Raw genomic sequence first — 18,679 nt, 5'->3', positions numbered from 1 at the left:
TTTCAAATTTTCAGTTAAAAGAATAAAATTTTGATTAAAAAAATTATTATATAGTTGAAAATTGGGATATATATATATATATATATATATATATATATATATATATAATTTAAATGCGGGAAGCCCCAAGGGGTAGCTCAATTAGTCGAGCCCTCATTGCTAAATACCTTGCATATTGGGAAGTCATGAGGTCAAATAACCTCAATGCCTTTGCCTATTGGGAGGCCATGTAGTCAAATATCCTCAATGCCCTTGGGGTTAGGCCCGATAGTACCTTGCCTATTGGGAGGTCACAAGGTCAAATATCCTCGATACTCTTGCCTATTTTATTTTTTCCACTGGAAAAATCAGTAATTTTCATTATATTAAGAAAATTACATATAGTAGATGCCATGGCATATGTTGTAGTGTTCATACAAAATCCACCACGCAGGGTGATGTATCAGAGTTTTTACAAAATGATTTAGAAGCAATACTGAGTCTGTCTGTGTAGTCAGTTCGAGATCACGAGGGGTCTATTTGCATACATTATATATATCCATATCTATATACAGTTTTCATCAAAAACAAAATTGCAATATTACTGTCGGCTACCGGGACTGTTGTCCCGCTGATCTCTCTGGTCTATGTATGGCCTATGATAAAACCTGTGGTCATCCGTCCCTTGCTGCTCCACAATTAGCCATTCGCCTCTGGGAAGTATCGTGGCCACTTTGGATAATTTGTCAGCCTCGCTGTTATGTTCTCTGTAAATGTGTAGACAAGAGAAATGATTAAATGCAGCCTTGAGAGTATGTGCATCATATAATATATTGCTGAGAGTGTGTGTATGACAAATAGTGACATTATTGATCCAATTAACAACCGTCATTGAGTCCCCAAATATATTAATATTGGTGCACTGATGTGTCAATGAGAAATGTAAAAGATTTCGAATGGCCAAGAGCTCTGCGAAATTGTTTGATCCTCTGCCAAATCCCATTTTGACAAGGTATCTGTGGTGTTCATTGATATGCAGAACAAATCCACCTCCACTTCCCGTTTGATTCGCAGCCCCATCGAAGAAGGCCCACGGGGTCGATTTATCAATAGAGGGTTGAGCCTGTATCGTCCTGGTTCGAGTGGGAGGAGGGTTAGGTAATTCATGGTACACGGCTACGATGGTTGCTTCTGTACGGGGCCAGCACATAGCCTGATCCTCAAATATAACTCGGTTCCGAGCTAACCAGATGTGCCAGGTTGCCACGAGGGGGAGGTTTAGGAGCTTGGAACCTGGGTGGCAGTGATTCCAGGCAGTCCATGCACCCAAAATGTCATCACCATTCCAGTTCCCCGTTATGCCAAGTTGTGTGCAGATGTTGTTCCATAGAGTGTGAACTGCCGGGCAATGGAGGAATATGTGAGCCGAAGTCTCTGATGCCGCTTTGCAGAATGTACACCAGGAAGGTCCATAGATGGATCTGCGAGAAAGGTGTTCGGCTGTGGGAATGGTATCTTTGAGAACACACCAGAAAAATAATCTGGTGCGTGGAGGAGCATTCACCTTCCAAATATCGCACCACCACGATGGCGATGGCTCCGGTTTTTTGTGAGAGATAAGTGCGTTGTACCCAAACTTAGGCGCATAGATACCATTGTCCGCCTTACACCAAATAAGTTTGTCAGATCCTTGTTTGATGCGGATATGTGATTCGGTCAATGCAAGAATATATTCACTCCATTCCTGATGCCACTGTGGAGGAAGGTCAATTTGCTGAGCCGATTTCCAAGCTTGAGTGAAAATGTCTGTGCGCAGCTGATCAGCAATATGAGCAAAATTCTGAATGTCTCGATCATGTAGGAATGAAATAAGATCTCGGTTGAGGATGTGTCTGCCCCCACTATTAATCCAAGGGTCTAGGCCGATCCTGCCCAGCGATCCATCGTTAATTCTCCATACTAGATTATCCCAGATGAGGGGAAGGGAGTGTATCATGGCCTTCCATATTGATGAGCATCCCTTCGCTGTCCAAGATGGTAGTCTAGCCCAATCCAGAATGTTTTGAGGCCAAATGTATTTGTGGTAGGATACTTGTGCCCATAGATTTCGGCTGGTTAATAGTGTCCATCCCATCTTAGCAGCAAGAGCCAATGCGAAATCGGGTAGGTCTTTGAGACCCCAGCCACCCCATTTTTTGGGCAGGGTGATTTTCTTCCAACTAATCCATGCAAATATTCTTTTGTCCTAGTTGCCATTCCAAAGGTATCGATTGCACAGCTGCTTCAAACGGCCCAGTATGTTCCTCGGTATCCACGCAAGTGCCATCCAGAAGACCGGGGTGGCCTCTAGGACAGACTTAATGAGTACCAATCTGCCAGCCCTGGATAGGAATCTGAAGCTCCAACCTGAGAGTCTTTTTTCCAATTTAGCGACCAACCACACCCAATCAGCAATTCTTTGACAAGTAGGCTTGAGTCTGAAACCCAAATATTTGAGTCCTCTATCCAGAGGGAGAGCAATATATGGAAAAACCTGAAGGGCTAGCTGGGATTCCTGTACCGTAGTACGAGAGCAAGTGATAGAGGATTTAGTCTGGTTTGGAAGCATACCTGTAGCAACAGAAAAAAGAAGAAGGATCTTTGAAAAAGACCGAGAGTCTCGAATACTGCCATCCAGAAGGATAAGAACATCGTCCACGAAGAGCAGATGTGTGAGAAAACATAAATCAGATATGTGAAGGCCCCGGATATCACCAGCTCTCTTAGCAGAGTCTATGAGACGACTAAGGCCTTCCATGACCAGAAGGAAGAGCAGGGGAGAGAGGGGGCATCCCTGTCTCAGTCCCCTTTCAGAATGAAAAAAGGGAGAGGCCGAGCCATTTATGAGTATGTTGAATGTTGGGGATGATATGCAGGCCATGATCCAAGAGATGTAGGAGTGGATACCCTTGCCTATTGAGAGGTCACAAGGTCAAATATCCTCGATGCCCTTGGGGTTAGGCCCGATATATTAGGCCACCTTTGGTGGATTTGTGTGGATTACTGCCCGTGGACGTAGCGGTCACTCAGTGACCGTGAACCATGGTTGCCTTTAAAGAAATGCAGGGAAATTATCTTTTTAATTATTAATGTAAATGAGATTATATATATATATATATATATGAGAAACTCAACAGCTCCCATGAAAGGTGGCTACAAATGATTGTCACAGTATAAAGATATTATAAACCAACATATTTAACTTGATCTATCAAACACTTAGATAGATTAAATTTTTCGAGGTGCAAATATTTCCTCAAATTTTCCACTCAAAAACACCTCTTGTCATTTAATAAATCCAAAATTAAAATAGATTGTTGGTTTATGTAAACTTAACAATTCTCTCACTGTGCTTTTATTCGAGAAGACAATGATACTTGTATATTAAGGAGATAATTGTGGAGAAGTTCCCATGTAAACGTTTCCATGCTCTGCGAGTTAATAATTGTGGAGAAGTTCGCATGTAAACATTTCCACATGCTGCAAGTTAAAACACCATGTAAACATTTCCACATTCTGCAAGTTAAGACACCGATTGATCTTGTAGAGAGAAGATTACGGAAGATAATTGAAGGAAAAGATAAAATGGAAAAGTAGGGTTAGCAAAGCCATGGTTCCAATTGGACCGTTTGATAAACAACTTCACCTAGTTGTTTTGTCAAGGACCTCCAACTTAGGATGTTTGGGAGATCTATGAAAGTTTTTTGGTTCAATTTTTTTGTTGTCCAGAAGGGTCGTGTAGAATTTTTGTTGAAACGAATTACTATTAACTTACTTTTACTTACTTTCACTTGAGTAGATAATTCTTCTATTCTTTCTTTTTTTGGTCAAGTAAGTATGGAGCCTTCTATTAACCGTACAAGTACATTACATATGTTTCACATCTTTGCAAGTGCAAAGACCCAAATAAGAACCAGCCTGTTGTGGAAATGCCATCAACAGGAAAAACAAAGCCAAGATCAAACCAATTCACACGGATTTCCAAAAACGTTAAAACAAGAAGGAGTGTTAAACTCCCAAGGACTCTCTGTCATCCACTAACAACTTTAGAGCTTCCGCAAAACTAACAAACCCCTCCAAAAGTCGCAGAGTTCCACTAAACTTCCACTAATCCAAACTCGACGGTAACACAAACCACAGTTTAAAAAATTTGAAATCCACCCCTCTAAAGAAATGATGGCATTTCTTCACCGTTGATCTATCCAAGATCCAATGGTCACAACACTTCTCGACTACGAAACATGCTCCTCGACTATCAACCGTCGATCTCGCTCCACCAGATCTAACGGCTCACACGTATTTCGGCCGGTTAACTTGCGCACTTCAAATCCGCCTGAAAAGTGGTTTCCCTCTCTCACCTTGCTGATACATGTCAGTGAGTGAGTGGAATCGAAGCCAACTGGGAAATACCATTTACAGCTTTTCCTCCACCCGAAATCCACTTGTGGGTTTCCCAACCCATTTCCGCTACTCCAGACCCGACGGTAACTCAAACCAAAATTGATAAAAGTTTGAGATATGCCCTTCAAAAGAATCACTGGCACTTGTACATCGTTGATCTATTCAAGATCCAATGGTCACAACCCTTCCCGACTCCGAAACAAGCTCCTCGACTATCAATCGTCAATCTCGCTCCACCAAATCTAATGACTCACACCTATTTCGGTCAATTAACTTGCACACTCCAAATCCGCCCGAAAAGCAGTTTCCCTCTCTCATCTCGTTGTTACGTGTCACTGTTTGTATGGAATCGGAGCCAACGGGGAATTACCACTTACGGCCTTTCTTCCACCCGAAATACACTTATGGGTTTCTCTAGCCCACTTCTTCTTGTTAACCGTTGCGTAACTCCCTCGCCCAAACACCATAGATCTGATTCAACCGAGATCTGTCGGTCCAAAATTAATCTCCTCGCCACTGCGTCCTCGGTCTTCCTTCGATGTTCTCGACCATCCACTCAAATATGTTGGAATATTGATGCCAATACAATCTGCGGACCGCTGCCAATCAACAAGAAAACAATTTAAGCAACCATGTACTCTCGCCTGTCTCCTAAGCCTCATCAATCGAGCCTGTTGATCCAACAATCCCTATCTTTGGCGGCTTGACAGAGGCAATCCTCTAACAGTTTGCCTGGGGGTATCAGCTCCCAAATGAGTTGAGTGTCCCTTTCCTTCTTGATCACTCCTTCATTCGGCAGACGATCAGCGAGCATATTACCTTTTCTTTTTACATGGACAAAGTGTACAATTTTTAAGGTTTGTAGGTGGGTATAAATACGAAGAAAGACCTGTGATAGCCTCCAATGTTTCGACACTTTATCCGGTGTCGTACCATTGCATATTTTCTTGGCCGCTCTAATAATCAATTCTGAATCTGCTTCAATGATGACATTGTGTGAGTTTGAGTTCACCAAGATTTCCAGGTATTGCTCTAAGGCCATGAGTTCTGCCATGTTATTAGTGGCCTTCCCCAAGTGGCCATGAAAGATCTCCTTTATTCGTCCCTGTTCATCTCTTATAACACCCCCAAAACCAGCGAACCCAAGGTTGCCCTTAGACACTCCATCTATATTGACTTTTAGGAAACCATGTGGAGGAGGCTTCCAAATATTTATATCTTTATTTATGTGGCTCACACCCTTAATTATGCCTTGTGGACCTATAGACTGGAGACCCAAATGCAGTGGTATACATGCATCTTGGGGCAGAGGAGGGTCCGTGGGAAGTTTCCATAACAAGCTTTTGACTGTGTCTTTGAGCTACCTTAAAATTTGATCAATTATGTGCTGGGGCTTGCTTGCTTTGTTCTTGAAGATCCTACTATTACATTCTTTCCAAACATCCCAAATAACAAAGCCTGGAACCAAAGTCCAGGCTTTATTGATGATTTCATTCCCTGAGAGGTTTTTCCTCCAATTCTTCAGAGTGTTGGAGATGTTGAGTCTATCCCTATCAATGTGCCTAAAGATTGAAGCCACCCATTCCCACACGGTAGAGATGAAAGGGTAGAGGTTGAGAAGGTGATCTATTGTCTCTTCTTGTAAGCCACATAAATAACATTTGGATGGGCCAGTGAAGCCTTTTATTAGGAGATTCTCCCAAGTTAAAATTTTCCTTTGATGAACTAGCCAAATGAATAACTTTATTTTCATCCAGTGGGGGCTCTGCCAAAGATTCTTCCATACCTGATCAGGGTTTTGGTAGTTAAACCCTGTTACTACCTGTTTAGCTTCTTTGAGGTTGAAGTTTCCTTCGGTGTTCCTTCTCCATCTTAGTTGGTCAGGCAAGGAGGAAACCAAAATCCTCCTATGTTCTAGCTCCGGAGCAAGAGAGTCTGCCTGGGCCTTCAAAGGGCTCTCTTCACTGTGGCCTAGATCCTTCCAAATTCTCCATTTTCCATTGTTCCTTGCCTAGTCCCAGAAGTCATTTACCATGCGTAAACCTTTGTTGTTGATATCATGCTTGAGAGCTGCTAATTCATCCTTATACACGTTGGGTTCTTGTTGCCAGGTATCCTCCCAAAACCGAGCCAGGTTTCCATCTCGAATCTCCCAGAAACTATGATGCTGAACAATACCTTTACTTTCCTAGGCAATGTTCCAAACGTGGGAGCCCTTAATATGCCCTGAAATTCAAATGTGATCCTTCTCCTGCCAATTCTTGGCATATTTTTGTTTCCAAAGCTTGGCGCAGCGGGTTGTCGATTCCTTGATCCACCTCCACCAGAGTTTAGCTCCCGAAACTCTGTTGAGAGTCTCAGGGTCATGAAGCCCCAAACCGCCATGGCCCTTGGGTTTGCAGATCTTGTCCCAGGCCACTAGAGCCCATTTTTTTTCTTCTCCTCTGCCCCATAGAAAATCCCTTTAGGAGCAAGAAGAGCTAAACACCTTTAGGAGTAGGAAGAGCTGAGAACATGAAAATGGGAATTGCTTGCAAGACAGCTTGTGTGAGCACAAGGCACTCACCAAATTTAAAGACCTGCATGTCCATTTTCTAATCTTGTCCTGAAGTTTATTTATTATAGGCTCCCATACTCCCTTGCTTAGAGGCTTATCTGTGAGAGGTATGCCCAGATATTTGGAAGGTAACATGTCCCTTTGAAACCCAAGAATCCTGGTGATGTTTCTCTGAATAGCAATGTTAGTGTTAAAGAAAAAACTTTTGATTTGTTGAGACTTACCTCTGTGCCAGCTGCCATAGCAAAGTCATTTAAGATTTGTTTGATCGCTCTGGCTTCCCTGACTGTGGGTATGCCCTGCAACATTGTGTCATCCACAAATTGTTGATGAGTAATTGCCTCTCCATCCAAGGTTAGTTTGATACCCTGGATTCTTCCTTTAGCATTTGCCATTTTAATCGCTCTGCCTAGCCCTTCCATCATTAGAACAAAGAGGAAGGTTGAGAGCGGATTCCCTTGTCTGAGACCTCTGGAGGGTGTGAAAGTTCTTGAAGGAGCTCCATTGAGCAGGGTGGAAAAACTGGTCGTGGAAACTAGTGCCATAACCCATCTTATCTAGTTTTGGTCGAAGCCATATGCTCGTAGAATTGCCCTTATACAAGACCAACTTAGCTTGTCGTAGGCTTTTGCTAGGTCCAGCTGAATGATCATACCATCTTGTTTGTTGCTTTTGAGAGAGTGTACCACCTCGTAAGCTTGGATGATGTTATTGAGGATTTGTCTTCCTTTCACATAGCCTGTTTGCTCCTCTGAGATGAGAGTGGGTAAGAGGGGCTTGAGTCTATTAGCTATCACCTTGGAAATAATTTTGTACACCACATTACATAAAGTTATGGGTTTGAATCCATCCAGAGTCACGGCTTTTTCTTGTTTTGGAATTAAAGCTATGAAGGAAGCATTAAGAGCCTTTAGAACCTTTTTGGATCTTCTTGAGTCTTCCACCACCTCAAGGATATCCTGTTTGACTGTTTTCCAGCAGGTTTTGAAGAAGTCTACATTGAACCCATCCGGGCCTAGAGCTTTTCCATTTTGCATTTCATTAATCACTTCACTGACCTCCTCTTTCGAAACTGGCTTGTTAAGATTGTGGTTGTCCTCTCTAGTCACCAACTAAGGGATGTACTGAGTGAAATTCTTAATGAACCTGGATCTATCAACCAGAGGCTCCTCTGCTATACTAAGGAAGTGTTGAACAAGGACAGATTCCATATCTTTGTGAGAGTCGAATTCTATCCCTTGAGAATCTTTGAGCTTTGTGATTCTGTTGTGTGCCTTGTGATCCACGGTAGATTTATGAAAAAACCTCGTGTTTCTTTCTCCCTCTCTAATCCACTGCACCCTCGACTTCTGTCTCCGTAAAATTTCCTCTTGCCTGCACCGATATTCCCATTCTTCCCACAGAGAGTCAACTAGCTTTTTCCGCTCCTCGGTAAAGCCATCGGTGATGCTGATCTGATTGATCTCCTGGAGTTTCCGCTCAACTTCTCTTTTGGCTTTGAATATATTTCCAAATTCCTTTTTGTTCCAATCTTTAAGCTTGGATTTGATATGTTTAAGTTTCTGTTGGAGCAGGAACATTCTAGTGCCTTGAATGTTCAGATCCTCTCTCCACCATTTGTCAATATTGCTGGTGAATTCAGGGTGAGAGAGCCAGGCATTTTCAAATCTGAAGGGTCTGTTTCTTGGTGTACACATAAAAGTGGCTTCCAGTTGTACAAGCCAATGGTCCAAACCTCCAAAGGGAAGAATAGAAGATGACATGGCAGGGCCTGAAAGAAAGAGGTCCTCTGGAATGATAAATCTATCGAGTTTAGAGGCCACTTGTGAAGCCCCTCCCCTCTTGTTGTTCCAAGTGAAGGTCCCATTATTTGTTTCAGTGTCCACTAACCCCATGTTCCTTATGAAGTTCTGGAAGGCCATGGAGTCTCTGCCTAGCTGTCTTATACCACCTTTTTTCTCTGTAAGAGATCTTATCATATTGAAATCTCCTGCAACGATCTAGGGCATACTACGGTGTCTTGCTCTTAGTTCTTCAAGGGAGGTGAGCAGCCTAATTTTATCTTCTAGCTTTTGAGGTCCATAGACATTTGTGATCATGTATATCTTCTGATCACCTAAGGGTTGACATACCAAAGAAAGATAGTTCCTGGACACTTCAACATCCAAGATTCCAAATTTCTGGGGATTCTAGAGCGTAAGAATCCCCCCCGCCGAGTTATTTGCTTTAACCTCTAAATACTCATGCTTGATTAGCCATTTATTATAAATATCTCTAATCTTATCCATCGAACATTTTGTCTCCTGAATAAAAACCATATCTGATTTTTCTTCTTTTATTCTATTGCTGAAATTTCTTTGTTTCCTTCTATTTCCTATGCCTCTAATATTTCAGGTTGTGAGCTTCATTAGGAAAGGTTGGTAAAGGAATAACTGGTGAGATCTTTCATCTTACCTGAGTTGATCAAGAGTTTCCCACATTCGTTCAACAACTCCTTCTGTGTTTTTCTTCCTCTTTTCCTGCCTGGGTTCTTTGGAGATTGTGCCTGTATCTCCTCCATCATTTTGACCCCTCCATGCTCTTGGCTATCATGATTTATTTTGACTCCAGAGCCCTTTGGTTGTGATCTCCATGTGAAGAGTTGTTGAACCCTATCATATTCCTCTTTTGGCAGGGAGTCCACTCCTTTGGTCATCCCTTGTTCCAGAAATTCCTCTAGATCTATATTTTCCCTTTCTAGAATCCCCTGCAGTTCATGGTCCTCCATTCCCCCCTCACTTGGAGTCATCTCATGGTCCCTACTTATCTCCATATTGCTTGGCAGCTCCTCCTTTTGCTCGTTGATTTCTATGATATCTTCCATGCTAGCATCCCTTTCCTTCTCAATGATAATGTTCTCTGTTTCCTGGTTAATTTCTTTGTTTCCGTCTTCCTCTTCTAGGATCTTAAAGCTATTGTGGCTCGGCTGTCTTTCCTCATTGTTCTTTTTTTGTGGTTGCTTCCCGCCTTTCCCTTTGCCCCCAACCTTAGTGAAACCCTCAGATTTTTTATCCACCATTGTTTTCACATTTCTCTCCATATTGTTTGTTGGGCAGTCTCTGTAAAGATGCCCATGTTCATGGAATTTGCAGCACCTAAATGGGATGTGCTCATAGTCCACCGCCTGCACCCATTCTTCATCATATACTTCTAAAATTATCGTGTCCAGAAGTGCTCCAGATAAGTCCATTTCCACACATCCGGGCAAAGGAGGTGTATTTTCCTTTCAGAGTCGCATCTGAGATCTTTAGGAAATGCCCTAGTTTGTTGCCTATTGTTTTCAGAGATTCTGGTAGCCAATAATCCAAAGGAAGGGAGTATAGTCTAATCCATACCGGTACCAATGTGAATGTTTCGCGTTCTGGGACAAAGTTCATCATCCATGGCCGCATGTAGAGGCCTGCAGCCGCATAGAAGTATGGTCCTCCTTCGAACACTCTATCTTTATCCTCTAGGCTTGTGAACACTACTGTGAAGAAGCCCTTAGATCCCAGATGAAGGTTTATTTCTCCCTTTGGTTTCCAGTGGCTCCTTATCCATACGTGCAACGCCCTCTCCGTCGACCATAACCCCATGAATTTGCATATAACCGCATATTCCGCCACGTGATCCCTATGCACTTGTAACGTTGGGTCGCTTAAGATGACCCGGGGAATGATGTTTGACTTGGGTTTGCATACCCCAATTGTCCTTATAGAAGTGGTTTTTTCACTGCTAGCCCCTTTCTCCTTCTCCTTACTAGCTTCTTACTGATCCCTTCTTGTTCATGAGGTCTGTTTCTTCCCAATATTTCTGTGTTACTTTCCATTGTTGTCTTCTCCAGAGGTGTCTTGAAGCGTTGCTTTTCAACGTCCTTGCTTCTATCCGTCACTGCTTCACTTGTAGGAGGGAGCAGCACTCCCCCCTGCACCTCCCGCCATGGTACCCAACATCAAACCCTAATGCCAACCCTGGAACAAGTTGCAGAGCCGCTTTTCAGAGAGTGCCTCCTCCTTGGGAGTAGATAATTCTTCTATTCAATATGGAGTTGGTTTCAGATTAGATTCAAATTAATTGAAAAATAAATAAATAAATTATTGATAAATTATTTTAAGAGAGTTACATTTACCAGTTTGCAATTCCAAACATTAAATTGAAAAATAAATAAATAAAATCCTCGTAAATTATTTTGGTATAGTTACATTTACCACTTTACCATTCCAAACATTAAAAGCTATGATTGCTGCAAACAATGTAATGATGAGTTATTTTGGTATAGTTGCATTTACCAGTTTGCCATTCCAAACATTAAAAGCTATGATTACTGTTTTCCTTGAAGCAGAAGGTAGAATTAGGAGCAATGACAATCTTAAGAATGACACCTCCGGAGCTTTATTTACAAACTAGAAGCAATTTAACAGGAAGAAATTCAGTAAATCAAATTTTTATGCACCTTTATTGATCCATCTTAAATACGGATCTAATATGAGTCTAGAGGGATCTAGTTTCTTTATATGTAATTTTTTATATGAGCCGACATTATTTAAATGTTTTGTATAATTATTAATTTATTTTTATTTTTAAATTTTTCATAATTTTTATTCTGGCAGACATTAACAAAATTTCAATTCAATTTTGATGATAGACAGCCAAGGTTACACATCAGACAGGGAAAGGTTCCTGTTGTGGGAAGCTGAGACATGATATATGAAACAGCATAAGAGGAACGCATATCTGTTGAAGCAATCCAACTGGAAGAAATCCAGTGGTCCAAATTTTTTATGCAAAATACAAGACAGGGAAATGTTTCTATTGTGGGAAGTTGAGACATGATGCCGGGGACAGCAGAAGAAGGCTGCATATCTGTTAAAAAGGAATAATCTTGATGACAAGACAAGACCTGTTATCAATATTGACAAGAAGCTACTTTAAGCAACAATAAGTGGATGAAGGAATTAACAAAGCATAGAACAGATTATTTGGAGATGTCTCCCATATGCCTTGACCTGGTTGTCTGAGGTAAGTAATTCCTTTCAATTTTGGATGAGATGCAGATAAGGTTTAACCTTCATTTTTTTTTTGTTAACTATAAAGGAGGGTATATGGACGAATGGGCATCACATTAGATAACAATGTTGCCTACTCAAGTTTAGTTCAATTAGTGCAAGTAGATTTAAAATGATTAGTTTGTTAAGTCTGAGCAAATTTAGGATGAATTGTTAGTAGATTTTCAAATGCTGGAGTCATTTCACGATACCCATTTACATGAAGACACAGCCTACACAAATCATATATGTGAGAATAAATTTGTGACTTAACCTTTTGGCATTGTTGCTGTGAATTCCCAGAATAATCAACACAGTTATCATACTGTCTATGTGAGAATAAAATTTGTGGATTATCCATTGGGCATTGCTGCAGTGAATTCTCAGAAAATCAACACAATTATCGGACTGTCTTTTTTTTTTAACTAGACTATCTATAATCTGAATTATGCAACCAAAGTTTTACAAATATAGATTTTATTTGGCTATCCATAATTTGAATTATCCAATCTAAAGTTTCACACAGGTTTTATTAGGCTTGCATCCACAAATATAGATTTTATTAGATTATCCATAATCTGAATTACGCAGGCCAAAGTTCTACAAACACAGGTTTTGCAGGAAAGTATACATTTATAAAGTATTCTGAACTATGCGGTTGAAAGTTTACAGATATAAGATGTGTGGGAAAGTATATATCCATAAAGTATTCTACAAATACAGGTTTTGCAGGAAAGTATACATTTATAAAGTATTCTGAACTATGCGTTTGAAAGTTTACAGATATAAGATGTGTAGGAAAGTATATATCCATAAAGTATTCAACATTGTCATGATTTCGTGACCTACAATTTTTTTGGTTTGTAGATGATGGTTTTTTTAGATAAATCTCTGAATTGAAGGAAAATATACATATTCAACATTGTAATGATTTCGTGATATACAATTATTATATTTTTTATTTAATTTTTTTAAGCTAATGTTTCTTTTCTTGATAAATTTCTATCGTGAGATAACAGAAATTAAAATGGCAATCACATGATACTGAAAATTTCTACCAGATTGCTATTACACAAATCAATACATGAAATACATGCATGATGTTTCATACTGAATCATATACAACATCACAAAGTAGTAATATTAGGCAGAACTGAAAACTGTCTACCATATATGTATGACTTCAAAGTTGCAAACCAACTTCAGCTACTAATTACATTTACACTGAGACTTGAAATTCAAGCCCATCCTCGCCACCCTTAAGCTAGAAACTTTACAGATTTATTGTCCTTGCATTAAATTTCTAACGTGGCAATGAGGACTGTAGAAATCATCTGCTTTGTGAGACAAATTGCCAGGGTGGTTAACCAGATCACTGAAAAGACCATTGGAAATAGCCAAAAGATTAATAAAACTACTAAAGCTAGAATTCAAAAATGCATGTGCATTGCTGCAGGTTATACCAGTCTCTACCAGAGAGGCCAGACATGAAAATGGCTTAAAAAACCAGCCATGATTCATGTGCAAAGGGCACTGGAAACATCGCAGGGACTTGTTCAGGACAGAGGTCTTGGTTGTCTAAGAGAACTGCAATGTCTACTAAAAATCCACAGGTTGACTCAAAAATTGCAACCTGAGAATTATACATAGAAAGATGCAAAATGACGCAATGGGAATGATTTAGAAATGAACTAAGCTAATCAACCAGGAAGCCTAAAGAGGAGATGAGACCTAAAGTTTTCTATTCTATACATAGCAGTGATCCAGCACACACCCCATGCAGTACAAACAAGCAGTGATTTACAGAACCCCTTGCCTCCGAGAATCAAGTGTCCATGATCCAGCTATTTGCAGTCTTTCCAAACATACATCTGCTGCGGCGGAGAGTGATGCTCCGGGGATGCTTGTCCTTGAGTCTCAACATTGTGATCTGAGTCCACTCCTTCCACATAGCTATCAATTGGATTGTGAAAAAGCACATCCCATGTCATATCTGTTTCTAAAGCAGGAACACTATTTAACCAGTTTTCATCCAGATCACCCAAGATATTATATTCAGGGGAGGCAGGCCAGGTATGGAATTGAAGGTCCTGAGGTTCATTTTTGACAAAGTCCTCAGATCCAGATTCTGCAGGAGGAGCCAAATTTGTATTGGCTTCATATGCAGATATGTCCAGATCAGTTTTCACCTCAACATCCATGGATTTGGCCTGCGCTGTATCTGAAATACCTTCGGCTGCAGGGGAGCCTAATTGGTGGGCAGCATTTGCAGTCAAAGCGCTGGTAGAGGTACTACTTGTAGTAGAGTTTCTTCCTCCATCAGACTTTTGCTGCAAATTGCCTTCCTCAGGGGCTGCCGCAACTGAACAAGCTTTAGGGCTGGTAGATCCCTTGTTTAAAAACAGATGAGGGAAGTTGAGACGAGCATTCTCACCTCTCAATTTGTAAGCCTCGTGATCATATGCTAGAGCTGCATCTTCTGCTGTGTCGAAGGTGCCAAGCCAGAGGCGGGTCCGGTTTCGTGGGAGGCGAATCTCCGCAACCCATTTACCCCAGTGCCTCTGCCTGACTCCTCTGTAAAGCTTCAGAGGACGACCCAAAGCAAAGCCCCTCCTGTCATGATGCTTTCCATGCTTCATCAGCTGTCCTCTGGGACTCAAATTCAGAGCATCGCTCCAGTGCCGGACAAGTTGCTGCTGGTACTGCTGCTGCTGCAGATTTTGCTGGTTATTGAAGGAAACCAAAGGAAACCCTGACTGAAACTGCAATTGCTGCTGCTGAACAGGACTCTGCAAGTTGGTGAAACAAATCTGCTGCTGTGGGAATGATATTGCTTGGTGGGTGCTATGATGGGTTGGGTACGCCTGTGTAACTTGATTCAAGTAAAAAAATTCTGAACCATGTTGCTGTAGTGTTGAAGATGAAGGGGAGGAACTGATGCTACTAATTACCTGCGGATAATGTGCGGGGAACGAAATCAAAAGTGAAGAAGAAGAGGAGGAAGAATTATTATTATGAAATAGGCTCGAGGAAGAATCATCCCTCTCAGAAAGATTTCCAGCTTGAACCCGTGACTCTGCTGTCTGAGGCCTGTCCTCACGCCTCGAATATGATGACGGGGCTTGATTGGTACTAGGCCTAGGCGTCGAAGCCTCAAGTAATCTGCTAGAACTCTGCTGCGAATTCACTGCTTTGATGTCCCACCAATCCTCATTTCTATTGGAGGCCATTCCCATGGAAGAAGAAACATAGATTCCCTGCATGCTTCCACTGGTGGACGCCATTAAAAACTTACCCACAAAACAATTAGATCAACCCAATTAAATCCAACACTTCTTAAAATCAAACTCGCCCTGTCAGCTGCTCGCTCTCACCACATGACCAAGGGGAAAGGAAGGCAGACAGGGAATTCAATCAAAGGAGAACAACAACAGAAAATATTTAGAGCGTAATGGCAGGAAGAAGACAAGGAATACAGAAAGGAATGGGTTCTAGGGGCCACTGTATCTGCAAGCAAGGGTTCCGGGTAAAAAAATCGGCCCTTGCTGCATTCAAAACCAACTAATTCTAGGTTCCTACAGCCTAACATAAAGCACCATCTGGATTAATTCAAATACCAAAACAGAATTCTATACAGGAATCGAACTCTCGACATGCAGAAAAATAGAGGTCGAGCGAACAGACCTACCTATGAATATTGGAAAAAAAAAATAGCAGAAATCAGACGGAAAAACAAAAACAAGCAGTCTGTGAGAACCTACAGGAGCAGAAGCAGCAAATTCGTGCCATGGGGACGACGTTACAGAGAGGAAATGTGAGCGAGAGCGAGCGCGCTGACAGCGGGCCGAAAAACTGACGAGCAACGAGTCTGCAAAAAATAACTCAGTTTTCTCTTCTTTGATAGCTTCGCATTCGTTCTGGTTGAATTCAATATGCGCCCGCGCAGAGGGATTATAAGCCCCAAATTTGAGCACTGTAGCTCTTTCACTCCCACCAAAGATCGCCCTCACACGCACGCGCCATAGATTCAACCCCACCACCTCCTCCACACACAGCGTTACGCCGGGGCCCCATTTGCACCCCCCAATCCTTGACTCCGGGTTCTTCACCCAACTCGACCCTAACCTTCTCCAACCGTCACCCTTCACACCACCGTGACCGCTAACGGTTTCTTCGCACTTACACCTTTCTGCTCACATGTATACGGACATATATGCGTATATGTATGGGTAATGTCCAGGTAGTTAATTTAAAATGTGGGGTGTCTACACATTAATGTGCATGTTTAATGATTATTTTTATTTTTAAGTCTTTCATTTGGTTTATTTTATTATTTAATTATATAGAGTAAGTTTGTTTTATGACCAAGTTTTATATATGAATTTGGTATTTTGGCTTCACAATATTAAAATTTAATGATTATTATTAGAAAATTAAAGTTATAGGGTTTTAAGTATTTAGGTTAATGCAGGTGTTTATTTTAAAATAAGATTGTTTTTATTTTGATTTAATGTAATTGTTTATTTTGAAATGAGATATTTAAAATTTTAATTTAATTACTAATAATTATTAAATGGTTGGTAGGGATTTAGGTTTTATGGAATATTTTAGAATATTTACAATAGTATATACAAATAAAATGTTGAGATTTATCTCTAATGTATTTATGTTTTTTTTATCTTTTCAATTAAATTGATTCATTAAACAAATGTTGTTATAAGAATTGAGTTATAGTTTTTTGGACATGTGGTATTGTAACAAAGGGTACATATAGATTAAAAATCTCCATGGTTAAGAATAGTGTTTCATGTTTTCTCATATATATATATGCTTAACTTATATATTAATTATTTTTATAATTAACAATAATAATGATAATAATTTAAATTAAAGTTATAATTTAACTAGTTTTATAATTTTTTAAATTCTAGCAACACCACATGTATCTATGAAGTAAATGTTTTGATGCATATTCACATTCACTAACCATTTAATTTACATAGACTAACTAATAGACGAAATGGTCTTTTTCAAATGCATTTTTTCTGGTTCCCCCACAACAAGTGCTTAGCCTGGACATTTGTCAGTCAACTATTAGAGTTAAGAGGCAATGAAAGCCACTTGATCGACTATTTAATTCACCAACACACTTGCTATTCAAAGACTTGATGCTCGCAACTGCTCGGCTTTGAGCACTGTATAATAATATTGGCTTGGCTTGTGGGAAAATAATGGCAATGAATAATTGTTTGCAGTGGTTCCTTCCTGGTCCGGACGAGAGTGGCATCACTGTGAAAAGATGTCCTCTCCATGGCATATTTCTATCACTCACGTCTTGTCTTGCTCGGTGTTCGTTAAAGACACAGATGTTTTATGTTTTATCATTGCAGAGTCGTCATGCTTGTTGCATTTATCCTCTCCTCGCATTCCTTAATTGGTTTTCTCTTGAGTATATTTCGGCTCTCTCATTGTTGGAATGTTTGCCTCGCTCTGGGCTTTTCTTTCGGCCACCCTTTCCCTCTTCCATTTGCAGGTTGGCTTGGGATTCTAAGTTGGCCACCTAGTTTCATCATCATCGTGCGACCCTCTCATAGAATCATATGTTTTATCACCATTCGCAGGCTTTAATCGTGCAGACCCATGGAGCTCTAATATTCAACAATTTTGGGCCTAGTCTCACCTACTTTAGGCTAGGCTCAACTCAGGGAGAATATAAAAGCATTCCTCAATTAGGGGAACACCTCTCGGGTGTAGAATTGGTGTGGTGGGCTTGGATTCCACAATGCATGCTCACCAATTATGGTACAGGGTGCCTTCAACCTCAGGATACCAGAACACTCCAGCTTGGGCCATGACGTGACAGTTTTGGCACACAGTTATATGCTTTTTCGTCATTAGTAGTCGTCAGCATCACATAACTTCAAGGGTGGCATGGACTAAACAGGCTGGCCTCGCTTCGTGGTTGTTGGATGGCTCAAGGTTCCTGGTCAACCACGGATCCATTGCTAGAGTTGCCTCACTGATAAATGGTTTGTGCCATAGGTTTCATAGTGAAAATGCAAGTTGACATCATAACTTATGGTTTGTGGGTGATCACAGGTATTTAACTCGTGACTTATTGACGGTTGATGGCTCTTGGTGTGCTACTGGACGAAGGCCCATGGTTCCCTACTTGTGACTCAATGCTAGACAACAGATTTGTGACCTTCCATTGGCACTAGGTCATACTACAGTTCTTCATTATATTCTAGTCCATATGAAAAGTATTTATCAATTTTGGCAATGTCTAATTGGCTCTGCAAAATAGAACCAAAACCCTTGTAATGCTTGTAACTCCTGGTATAGTAATAGGAACTCTAGTTAGTCCTTCTTTTTATCTACAAAACTCATCCAAAAAAAAAAACACTTCTAATTTGAAGAAACTTAACCTATGGTATTGAGTCGGTTTCCCACCATGGAAACTTGTAATACAATGGCCTCTCCATTGTAAGTTTAAAAGCAGTAATACAAAGTCGAGCTTCAAACAAAAAAAAGGCATTTTTCCTCGTTAATTTTAATCAAAATTTGGCAAAGATTTTCAAAAACTAGAGTTTAAGTTGTTTAACCTGTAGAATTCGAGTGCCCCAGGGGTTTTTTCAAG

General features: G+C 40.7%; 3 protein-coding genes across 3 annotated transcripts; all 3 read right to left on the bottom strand.

Annotated features, from left to right (window-relative positions):
* Positions 1-580: 580 nt before the first annotated feature.
* On the bottom strand, positions 581-2,113 carry LOC149155330 (uncharacterized). The gene has a single exon (XM_089444396.1). The coding sequence runs from the start codon at positions 2,111-2,113 to the stop codon at positions 581-583; it is 1,533 nt and encodes a 510-aa protein (XP_089300522.1).
* A 111-nt stretch (positions 2,114-2,224) lies between these two features.
* On the bottom strand, positions 2,225-2,776 carry LOC149155329 (uncharacterized). The gene has a single exon (XM_089444395.1). It carries the CDS (start codon positions 2,774-2,776, stop codon positions 2,225-2,227), a length of 552 nt encoding a protein of 183 aa, XP_089300521.1.
* A 10,381-nt stretch (positions 2,777-13,157) lies between these two features.
* On the bottom strand, positions 13,158-16,012 carry LOC149155328 (uncharacterized). Its single transcript, XM_089445327.1, has one exon. It carries the CDS (start codon positions 15,321-15,323, stop codon positions 13,884-13,886), a length of 1,440 nt encoding a protein of 479 aa, XP_089301453.1. The 5' UTR covers positions 15,324-16,012; the 3' UTR covers positions 13,158-13,883.
* Between the last annotated feature and the right edge of the window lie 2,667 nt (positions 16,013-18,679).

The sequence above is a fragment of the Pinus tabuliformis genome, chromosome 9 (assembly GCF_031772625.1).
Source record: "Pinus tabuliformis cultivar Carrire ecotype Pingquan chromosome 9, CPIR1, whole genome shotgun sequence".
NCBI classification, from domain to species: domain Eukaryota; kingdom Viridiplantae; phylum Streptophyta; class Pinopsida; order Pinales; family Pinaceae; genus Pinus; species Pinus tabuliformis.
This window is presented reverse-complemented; position numbering and strand designations above follow the sequence as displayed.